The sequence below is a fragment of the Fragaria vesca genome, unplaced genomic scaffold (assembly GCF_000184155.1).
Source record: "Fragaria vesca subsp. vesca unplaced genomic scaffold, FraVesHawaii_1.0 scf0512944, whole genome shotgun sequence".
NCBI classification, from domain to species: Eukaryota; Viridiplantae; Streptophyta; class Magnoliopsida; order Rosales; family Rosaceae; genus Fragaria; species Fragaria vesca.
In genome coordinates this window covers 23,496-35,176 of record NW_004443389.1, presented here as the reverse complement: position 1 = coordinate 35,176, position 11,681 = coordinate 23,496, and the positions used below count along the sequence as shown (strand labels likewise).

Sequence of the window (11,681 nt, the reverse complement as noted above, 5' to 3'; positions counted from 1 at the left end):
CGTGGCAGTGGCAACATAAAAGGAGAAGAGAGAAGAGAGAAGAGAAAAAGCATACAGTACCTCTTCATTCTTCGACCTGCAACCCCAACTCCCATCCCGGCCGCGACATCCGGGTAGAGTGTCGGTTAGTATCGACGAAACGACGACAGATTGAAGATCAACTCACCCAGTATCGAAGTCTCTGCTGACATCGACAACCCAACCCAAGTAAGCTTTTCTCGTAATTCCACCAATTCCGATGCTATTGTGTTTGGTCTCTGATTTACAAGGTTGTTGTTTTCAACATTCTTCCGAGATACCTGGAAGAAGAGCTCCACAATCAAATTGATTACCTCTTCACTGATCCATACCATATTGATTTGAATTTCCATTCAAATTTCCATTATTCGTTTCGTTTCGTTAATATGTTGGTACTAGACCAGATTATCTACCTTGATTCAACTTCCAATCTTTTCACTGAGTTGAATTGAAGCTGGGTTAGTTTAGTTGAGGGCTGTGTAGTGAGGAGATATGTTAGCACAAATTTATGTTTTCAGTACTTTTTTATTTGGATGGATTGGGACTTGAGCATCTCCAGCAGTACAGTTAAATTTATTGCACATTTAGATTTACAACAGCAATTTTTGAACTTTTGCTCCAGCAGTATTGCTAAATTGTATACATTAGCTAAGTTTTAGTTAATTGTCTCCCAAAGATTGATAAATTTATCAATTTTCTCTATCAATTTCTAAATTTATCAACTTCTTAAGTATACTGCTGGAGCAAAGATTCATTTAAAAATTGATAAATCTCTAATTTTTTTCAATTTATCAATGCTGCTGGAGAATGTCTTCCTTTGTTCATCAGGATTCAGGAATGTTTTGATACCAGGATTATTATTCAATCAAGGCAGAACGAGCAAACCTGATCCTCATTTAGAATTTAGATGGAGCAGGGATTCTACCCCAAACGGTGCACCAGTATCAGCTTAGCAGAAACCATAGCCAGCATAGAACAAGTCCTTACCGAAATCCTTGTGCGTGTGCCAGCTAAACCTCTGGTGCGCTTCAAATGCGTCTCCAAGCATTGGCTTTCTCTTATTTCTGACCCAAAATTTGGTCACCGCCACACCCTTCAAAACCCCAACCCTCCGGTCTCCGCTGTCTTTTGTGAGAAATCCAACCGCCGCTTTTGTTTCATCCCTATTGATTTTGATCACATGTGTGGAGCTCCTAGTACTAGTATTAATACTAGTAACCATGAAATCCAAAACCCATATCCGACTGGCTCACCCCCTTTCAATCCTCTTAAGTTTGCTCAAAACCAATATCATGCTGACATCCAAGTCATCCAGTCCTGCAATGGCCTCTTCCTGTGTCGTCTACTTTATTCTCCAAATGACCCCCCTTATTTTATTTTCAATCCTACAACCAACCAGTTCTCCACGCTTATTCCTCCAGCTACTGGTGAACGAGTACAACCTTCTGTCATCTCTATTGCTTTGGCTTTTGACCCTTCCAAATCACCTCATTACAAGGTGGTCTGTCTTCGGACCATTGATGGATCCAAAGACGGCACTATCTATCACATAGTGATATATTCATCTGAGACTCAAAGTTGGAGGATTCTCGATTCTTCTTTCAAGAGGGTATCTTCCATTCTCTATTCACGCGTGTTATACTGGAATGGAGCGATTAATTGGTTAGGCATGTTTAATGAAGTAGCATACTTTCACGTGGATGAAGAACGGGACGGTTTTGTTCGTTTACCTCCTCACTTGTACGATAGGGTAACTGAGAGTACAAAATATAGATACTTTCTGGAGTCTGGTGGCGGCCACCAATTGCATCTTATTGATATTTTTGAGCATTCTGTTGCTAAATTTGAAGTGTTGGAGATGGGGAAAGACTACTCTGGCTGGTTTGTTAAGTACCTCGTTGACCTTGATCCCATATGCCGCCGGCTGAACCCAACTGAACGATATGTTGTTCTATTTATTGATCAAGACAAAAATGAAGAAGAGGAAAGTTCGTCTCTGTTGCTGCATAGTCCTGGCAAACTCATATCTTATAATCTTAAGTGCGGGACTTACAAATCTTTTGAATTAACTCCCAAGGCCGGAGTGAAGGATCATCTCTTACGAGTTGAACCATCTAATTTTCAATATAAGGAGTCTTTGGCCTCTGTGTGACTCTGTGATACTTTCACCTTGATGGTGTTGTGTGGTTTCTTCTTCTGGTTGTAAGATCTTTGTATTAGAAAATTCTGATTATACATGTGCTCTTATTCTTCTCCCTCCTTTGGAATGCAGAGGTTATCTCGAAAAGGTTATCTTGTTTGCAGATCCTGTTTTAGACCGGAATAGTTGTGTCATCGTAGCAATGTTCAGTTGTTGGCTGGTTTCCATGAAATTAAGTTATCAAGAGCAAGATTGGACTTACATCACGGTACATGGTCCTTCAGATATCATATTTCATAAGAGCCAACTCTCCTATGTTACCTTGATGGAAGCATTAGGTCATGGTCAATTGATGATGCTTATAACAGATTCTCTGCACCATTACCAGATCAGTCTGGGTTCACATATCTGGGAGAAAGCATTCAGGGCTTGTGGAATCAACAACAGGAGACCTATGGCATGTCCTAAGGTCCAGGAGCCAAAAGCAGTTGAAAGCTGATTCCCAAAGATTCAAGGTTTTCAAGGTGGAGTTGATTGAAACAGGACTAGGTGATTTACTTATGCAGCAGGTTGAGGTAAAAAGTATTGGGGACGATGCTCTTTTCATAGGCTACAATTCAGTATCTGTTTTGGCTTCACAAACTTCAGGGTGTCAGCCAAATTCCATATACTATTCCATTGTGTGTGCTGTGGGCATGTTCAATTTAGACGATGAAACAAGTTCTCATATTACTTGGCCCTACGATTCTAAACCTACGTTTTGTGTTACCCCACCGTTCGACTCAGCTAGCTAGCTTACTATGTGCACGAGGCATCCCTTCACTTTGTGATTTGAGGCTATTACAGATCACCATTTTTCACATTGGACAATACTACCCTGCTCTCTATCTCCGGTTAATGTTCCAACATAATGTAAGAGAGGAGGGTAGTATCACTAGTATGTAACTCTCTGCACTAGTCAGGCACTGCTTCCTGTTTTATCATTCTAGATGTTTTATCATTGCTTCCTGAATACTTTTATGATTATTCAATCTTGAGAAATTAGTTGGAGCAATAATATACCAAGATAGGTGATATGCACCTACCAAATTGCATTATTGAGGTTGGAAAAGTGTGTCCTTTTGTTTGAGAGAGAAGACTTGAACTATGAAAGAGTCCATCTTCCACTCCAGGTCTTGATCACTTGTAGTCTTTCTTAGTTGGTTCTACTATTTAAGGTAAGTTTGGATTTGACTGCATCTCCTTTTTGGATTCATTTTTATCCAGTGTATTCACATGTGGTCTTCTTTGTTTTCATAGTTTTATCACTTTTATGGCTTGATTTTGCTTTCATGTCTTTTATTTCTTATAAAATTTGTGGTACAATAACTTCAGAATTGAATATTCTACAAATATTTGTGTCATGGAGTCCAAAGTCCACACACATTCAGACTAGGAATTTACATATGTGCTTCCCTGGACAGACTCTTGAGCCGACTCAGACGATAAATTTCAAAATTATAAGAAAATGGATAAGAAAATTGGTGAATTGATGAAATATTCACATGCAAATCTTTAACCGAAATGTTTCTCGGAATTTTCCTTGAAGAGAAGGGAGAAAATTGTATGAGGAAAATCTATGGAGGAGAGCGTTTGATTGTCAATCTCTTGAATTTTCTTCAAGGGTATATGTGGACGAACAACGTGTTTTTGAGAGGCAAGGACGGCCCGCTAAGAAAGTTTCTACAGTGACAGCCTGGTTCTGCTACACCGTATTGTCGAAGTCTTGGAACAAGTCAAGATTTCTAAGTCTTAGAATATAATCACCTATACGCCTCTAAGTCTTGAACTTTCAAAGCAGCAGATGTCCATGGTCCACATCATCAAGAGATATAGCTACCCGGATGGTACTGTAACTGCTCAATCACATTTGTTGCAGCAAATGCAAATGGCTTTTAGTGTACGGCTGCTTCTGCTTCTCTCCTCATTGTTTCTGGTTCCAGAATGTCTTTTGGCCCAGACTACTGATGATGGCAAACTAGCTGTGGGTGCTTCTCTCTCTGCAACTGCAGGTAACAGCTCCTCATGGCTTTCTCCTTCTGGTGATTTCGCCTTTGGTTTTCGACAACTTGAAAACAGTGATCTTTTCCTGCTTTCTGTTTGGTATGCCAAGATTCCAGACAGAACCATAGTTTGGTATGCAAATGGGGATAGTCCTGCAGTTGTAGCTAAGGGGTCAGTTGTGAATTTGACTGCTGACAGTGGACTAGTGCTAACTAGTCCTCAGGGTGTTGAGCTTTGGAAATCTGAGTCGATTTCTGGAGTTGTTGCCTTTGGGGTCTTGAATGACACAGGCAACTTTGTTCTTCAAGATGACAATTCTGAGAGCTTATGGGAGACCTTCAACAATCCAACTCATACCATTTTACCTGGACAGGATATCGAAAAAGGAGGGAAGCTTTGGTCTCAACAATCCGAGACTAATTTTACGAAAGGAAGATTCCAGCTACGTATGCGAGATGATGGGAATCTTGTGCTTGTCACCGTTAACCTGCCAACTGAGTTTGCCAACAATCCTTACTATGAAAGCGCCACTAATGGTGACACGAATATTTCTACTGCTGGTACAAAGTTGGAGTTCAATATCTCAGGCTACTTGTATGTTTTGAGAGAGAATGGTGAAAAATTCAATATCAAAGACGCAGTCACAGTCTCGGCTAGAAGCTCCTATCTTAGAGCAACCCTCAACTTCTATGGGGTTTTTGAGCTGTACTCTTACCCGAGAAGTTCCCCTGGTAACGTAAGCTGGAGTCGTGTTTGGTCAGTGCCAGATAACATTTGTAAAATGTTGGTTGATGCAGGTCTTGGTGTATGTGGCTACAACAGTATCTGCACTCTACGAAATCAGAGGCCAACCTGTGAATGCCCAGACAGATACTCTTTGCTGGATCCGAATGATCCATATGGGAATTGCAAACCGGATTTCATACAAGGCTGTCAGGAAGATGGGCTGACTGTTACAAAAGATTTATATGAGGTTCAGGTGCTGACAAATACTGATTGGCCAACCTCAGACTATATGCAGTTATATCCTTCTACTGCAGAAATTTGCAATGAATCTTGCTTTGGAGATTGTTTGTGTGCTGTTGCTATTTACAGAGCTGATACCTGCTGGAAAAAGAAGTTACCTCTTTCAAATGGGAGAGTGGATACGGGGCTTAATTCACGGGCCTTCATCAAAGTCAGGAAAGGTAACTTTACTCTTCCAGTTCCTCCACTGCCATATCCAGAAGACAAGAAGAGGAAGAACCAGACCACTTTGATACGTGTGGGATCAGCGCTTCTTGGTTCCTCAGTCTTTGCTAACTTAATGTTGAGTGCTATAGTGTGTCTGGGATTTTTCTTCATTTACAGGAAGAAACATGTGAGGTCTAACCAATATGTTTTGGACTCGAATCTGCGCTCTTTTAGCTATGAAGAGCTTAAAGAAGCAACAAATGGATTTACAGAAGAATTAGGAAAGGGTGCTTTTGGAGTTGTTTACAAAGGAATATTGCAAATTGGTTCTGGTGTCCCAGTGGCAGTGAAGAAGCTAAATTTTGTGGTACAAGATAGTGAGAAGGAATTCAAGACAGAACTGAACATAATTGGTCAGACACATCACAAGAATCTGGTTAGGCTTGTTGGATATTGTGACGAGGGACAGGAGCGGTTACTAGTATATGAGCTCCTGAGCAATGGCACATTAGCAAACTTTCTTTTTTCTGATACCAAACCAAGTTGGAGGCAAAGGATTGATATTGCTTATGGAGTTGCAAAAGGACTTCTGTACTTACATGAAGAGTGCAGCACGCAGATCATCCACTGTGACATTAAGCCTCAGAACATTCTGCTAGATGATTACTGCAATGCTCGCATAGCTGACTTTGGATTGGCAAAGCTTTTAATGATGAACCAGAGCCAGACTCAAACAGCCATAAGAGGAACAAAAGGTTATGTTGCGCCTGAGTGGTTTCGGAACATGCCAATCACTACCAAAGTCGATGTGTACAGCTTTGGTGTGGTGCTGCTAGAGTGCATTTGCTGCAGGAGAAGCGTGGACATGGAAAATGTGTCCGAAGAGAGTGCCATTTTAACCGATTGGGTTTATGATTGCTACCTCGAAGGAGCCTTGGATGCTGTTGTAGATTATGAAGTTGAGGCCTTGCATGAGAAAACAAAGCTGGAAAGACTTGTCATGGTTGCGCTATGGTGCATTCAGGAAAACCCTTCTCTTCGGCCGACTATGAAGAAGGTTATTCAGATGCTTGAAGGATTAGTGGAGGTACATGCTCCACCATGTCCATCACCATACAACAGAGCAAGCTGAAACCGACTTTGTTTAGCATTGTGATCATTTCAAGAAGCAACTCTTTTTAGCCCAGCTTTGTACCTTTCATCTTTGTGCACTGGTAGGTAGTTGTATTAGTAATAAGTCTGTAAAATTTGCCTTTTCTGATAGAAGATAATGATATATTCAAGTATTTAAAAAGTGAGAAAAACGTCGACAGCAGGATTCGAACCTGCGCAGGCAAAGCCCAACAGATTTCGAGTCTGTCTCCTTAACCACTCGAACATATCGACAATTCTCTACGGAATTCCAAGTCTTGATTTTTCACCGTTTACTCTACCGAAGAGGGTGCTGGACTTCATTTTTGGTCTAATTGGTTTTACTGTTATCAGTATCACGAACCAAAATTATTCATGGGAGATTAATCAAGAAATTAATTTCCCAGTAGCACGAGGATCACGATCGCAGCCGTTAATTCAAATCTCATCCACAGTCCAGAACTCAAGTGCGACAAAAGATAACGAGTGGGGCTAGACGGAGCCTAAAAAGTCAATAATACTCTTAATTATCTGATTTATTACGAATGATCGGTGAACCATGACTTGATTGATTAAAGATGTTAACTAACAACGTTGAGGTTATGGTTTGAAACCTTCTTGATATATTTAGGATGCGTGAGTTATTTAATAATTTTTTTTTAAATCCAATTTATTACGAATACGATCTCGACGTATAAGACGCGTATCAGGCCTTTTCCGACCGCGTACGGCTTTTTCCGGCCATGGAAGCGCGTATACGGAGCCCTGCAGGTTATGGATATGTTCAAGGATACGGCAGGAAACGTATTTATACCGATACGCGTCCAATACAGCTGGATACGTATCCGTAATAATTCAGATACGTGGGGTTAATTGACTTTGTGTACTCATTGTTCGACCTGAGTTTGATCTCTCACTGAGTTGGGAAGCCGCCGTGGCAGCAGACCTGAGTTCGACCTTGAAACTAAGCCCTGAAATTCGCTTGCCTTGTGATTTTGGTGAACTGGGTTTTGAATTGGGTTTCGGTTTTTGAAGTGACTTTGTTGTGTCTTTAGCTTCAAAAGTGGTGAAAACTTGATCACTCTTAACTGAAATATAGTATGAAACTTACCAGAGAGCTGGAGGAACGCTGATTTGAGAAGGAGAAGAAGAAGAAAACCATCTCTTCGTGTATTCAAAATTGAGATTTAGGTAAAAAGTTTACAGTACTAGCTAGATTTTCAATTTTATTTACCATGTGTTATGTTTTCTGTGTGTTTCATTTGGCTTTGTTCTGTGATCTCTTGGATTTTGTCTGTCCTTCGGCATAAGACATCATTATGATTTCAAGTTGAGGTTGCTGTTTTGGTGTATTGTGGGTTCTCTGTTTCAATAGTTACAGTTTCCTTTTGGTGTATTATGTTTTGCCTTCAATGAAAGCACTCTTGGTGTATCTTCGAAGACAGTTGAACTAATTAATAAACACCATTAGTCATATGAAATTATTTATTAACAAGTCAGCCTGTCTTCTTTAGCCGAATAGGGTATCAATTTGCACATGAACACTAATATGAGACTGCCCTGAAGGTTCAAACAAAGCCATCGATACATTGCTCTTTCAGCTGCTCATATTGTCTGGGACACTTGAATTCAGTAACTGCCGCCCAAGTATCAGCTTTTCATTAGTTACACAAAGATAAGAAAAATTATAGAAACAGGAAGCTGTAAGATAAGTCTCTGGTGATCTCTGATTATATTGTTCTTCCGATGACTTTAATGTACTTCGATGAATTCCACAAAGATGTATTCTTGATGGTCATAACTTTATATACAGTTGACATTTACTTCAAACTATTCAACCATGGCTTTTAAATTATCATATTCTTTATGGTTTCTGCTTGTCCTTCTACACCTTCATTTTTTCACCATTGTTCAAAGTTACAACAACATATCCTTTGGCTCATCCCTGACTGCACAGGTGGACAATAACCACTGGGGCTCGCCATCTGGGGACTTCGCGTTTGGCTTCAGAAAAGTTGGCAATGCTGGCTTCTTACTAGCCATCTGGTTCAACAAGGTACAGGAAAAGACTATAGTCTGGTCTGCCAATCGCAATAATCCAGTGCAACAAGGATCGAAAGTTAAATTCTCTGCAGAAGGCAAGCTTACTCTCACTGATATTGCAACAGGCAACACACAAACATTGCCAAATTGAAAAAGCAAACAAACATTGCTGATGATCAGTCTAAGGATACTGGAGTTGCCTATGCTGCAGCCTTGCTGGACACAGGAAATTTTGTTCTGGCGACTCGAAATTCAACCTATTTGTGGCAGAGTTTTGATCATCCAGCCGATACCATCCTTCCCACACAGACCCTGAACATAAACAGCAGTCTCTTTGCCAAACTTACAGCAACAAATTACTCAGAAGGAAGATTCAAGTTTACACTAGGTTCTTGTGGAAACCTTATGCTTTTTACAATCAACTATCCATTCAAGAGTATTATTTCTGCGTACTGGTCACTTCAAACCGGTAATGGCTTTCAGGTCATTTTCAACCAATCTGGTTCTATTTACCTCGCAGCAAAAAATGGAAGCATGCCTTCGTTCAGTCTTACCAGAAACAGTTCAGACACAAGACGTCTACCAGAGAGCAACTCTTGACTATGATGGAGTTTTGAGGCACTATACCCACCAGAAAGAAACCGACTCTTCAAGTGCTTGGTACACTTTTAGCTTCATGCCTCCAAATATCTGCACAGCAATTAAGGAATCAATAGGTGGTGGTGCATGTGGGTTTAACCGCTTGTGTAAACATGAAGATGCAGCTCATACTAATTGCTCATGCCCCCCGAGTTACATCCCTGTTGACCATGATGATGAGAGGAAAGGGTGTAAGCAAAACTTTGTTCCCCACAGTTGTGATAAAGCTTCATCAGAAGCAGACCTCTTTGAGTTTCAAGAGCTTCCAGACCTCTTTGAGTTTCAAGAGCTTCCAAACACCGATTGGCCTGGTGGAAATTATGAGCGTTTGCGACCAGTAAATAAGGAGCAGTGCAAGCAAAGTTGAAAGTTGCTTAGTCGATTGTTTCTGTGCGGCTGCCCTTTTCCATAAAGGTAGCAGTGATTGTTGGAAGAAGGCAATCCCTCTTACAAATGGGAAGATCAGCAATGATGTTAGAGGGTTAGCTCTGGTGAAGGTAAGGAAAGCCAGTTCTACTTCGAAACCAGTGAAAGTAAGAGATATTCTGCTCCTCATAGGAGCAGCGATCGTCCTAGTATTAACCAACTTGGTTATTTTTATGATAACCTATCTGGTTAGTTCTCATGCAAAGGTCAGTCCAAATCGTCATGTGGTTCAAGCCATAAATCTCAAATGTTTTACTTTCATGGAGCTAAAAGAAGCCACCAACGGATTCAAGGAAGAGCTAGGTCGCGGTGCTTTTGCAACAGTTTTCAAAGGAATTTTAGCATCTGATGGTGGGAAGTTCATTGCTGTAAAAAGATTGAATGCTGTGGTTAAAGAAAATGATTTGGAATTCAAAGCTGAAGTGAGCGCAATCGCCGGAACAAATCACAGAAATTTAGTCCAACTACTTGGATTTTGTAACTAGGGGAAACACCAGCTTCTTGTCTACGAGTACATGAGCAATGGCTCTCTAGCAAGCTTCCTGTTCGGCAAGACAAGGCCCGACTGGTATCAAAGAAAGCAAATTGCCTTGGGAACTGCAAGAGGGCTCTTATACTTGCATGAGGAGTGCACCAGCCAAATCATACATTGTGACATTAAGCCTCAAAACATTCTCCTCGATGATTCTTTCACAGCAAGAATAGCCGATTTTGGAGTGGCCAAGCTCTTGAAATGTGAACAATCTCGAACAACTACTAGAATCAGAGGCACAAAAGGTTATGTTGCCCCAGAATGGTTCAAAAGCTTTCCTGTCACAGTGAAGGTGGATGTCTATAGCTACGGCATTGTGTTGTTAGAGATTGTTTGCTGCAGGAAAAACTACGAAGCAGAAGCACAAGCTGAAGATCAGATAATACTAGTTGATTGGGCATGTGAATGCTATAAGCAAAAGAAACTGCATCTGTTATTGCAAAATGTTGACAATGATCAGGCAATGGATGGCATTGAGAAGTTGGAGAAGTACTTGATGTTCGCATTTTGGTGCATTCAAGAGGATCCATCAGTAAGACCTACCATGAAGACTGTCACACAGATGCTTGAAGGCACTGTCTAAGTCTCAGAGCCTCCAAATCCGTCCTCACTATATGTCAAATTTAACTATTTAAGTGATTGCATTTACTCATTGATTTCTGAATACCTGAACTTTCTGTGTGTTCGGTCAGTTTCAGTCATCAAGAAATCGACATCGTGTACACATATGGTCGTAAAGATAGTCCTGCATGTCACAATTTTGTGCCCTTGTACAGCAGAAAAGATGTACCTATTAGAAATGTTCCTTGATAGTTTGAACAACAAGATCTCTACTCCTTGGCAGTTAAGAACTAATATTGATATCAGGCATATTGCTCGACATTTCCAAACTCATGATGACGAATCAGAGCGAGGCACACACTATTGTTGAAGGAACAAAAGTGTATGTTGCACCTGAGTGGTTTAGGAACTTGGCAATCACTACCAAAGTTGACGTGTATAGCTTTGGTGTCATGCTGCAAGAGATCATTTTTTGTAGGAGAAGTGTTATTTGCTTTGAAACTTGCTTTGCGTCGCTGTGAAGGCAAGTACAAGCTAGAGCTTATTGTGCTTATTTATCTGGTTTTTTCTGTTTCTTATTCTACAGCTGCCCTTCACCATTGCTTTAATGAAGAATATATAACTATCATATCCCAATGTCTTAGAAATGTAGTCATTCTAGCAGTACCGAAAAGACTCAGGTACACGATTACATACAAATAGTCACGCCTAAATGAAGCTTAAGGAAATCGTTTCTCCAGATACAGAAGCCAAAATGAAAAATAAAATCAGCATAAAGCTGTACCCAGAAGTCACCACAACATAATGCTCAAGTCACTCCTTATATATAGAAGACATATGAAACAGTTAATGGTTCATTGCCATCTGCTATGTAAATACGCAGTGGCCAAAACTCCTATAAGTCAAAATCAAATGGATAAGAGAGAGAGAGAGAGAGAGAGAGAGAGAGAGAGAGAGAGAGAGAGAGAGAGAGAG

General features: G+C 40.6%; 1 protein-coding gene, 2 non-coding genes and 1 pseudogene across 4 annotated transcripts; 3 read left to right on the top strand and 1 right to left on the bottom strand.

Annotated features, from left to right (window-relative positions):
* The first annotated feature begins 11 nt into the window (after positions 1-11).
* LOC101301926 lies at positions 12-3,193 on the top strand. Its single transcript, XR_185447.1, has 2 exons — positions 12-207; positions 2,291-3,193. It is a non-coding gene; the product is annotated as an uncharacterized LOC101301926 (transcript).
* An 814-nt stretch (positions 3,194-4,007) lies between these two features.
* On the top strand, positions 4,008-6,669 carry LOC101304730 (G-type lectin S-receptor-like serine/threonine-protein kinase RLK1-like). The gene has a single exon (XM_004309416.1). It carries the CDS (start codon positions 4,008-4,010, stop codon positions 6,504-6,506), a length of 2,499 nt encoding a protein of 832 aa, XP_004309464.1. The 3' UTR covers positions 6,507-6,669.
* Positions 6,670-6,678: 9 nt separating this feature from the next.
* TRNAS-CGA lies at positions 6,679-6,760 on the bottom strand. Its single transcript has one exon. It is a non-coding gene; the product is annotated as a tRNA-Ser (tRNA).
* A 1,585-nt stretch (positions 6,761-8,345) lies between these two features.
* On the top strand, positions 8,346-11,314 carry LOC101304441 (annotated as a pseudogene). Its single transcript, XR_185448.1, has 3 exons — positions 8,346-8,666; positions 8,705-10,832; positions 11,293-11,314. The product of XR_185448.1 is annotated as a G-type lectin S-receptor-like serine/threonine-protein kinase RLK1-like (transcript).
* The last annotated feature ends 367 nt before the right edge of the window (positions 11,315-11,681 follow it).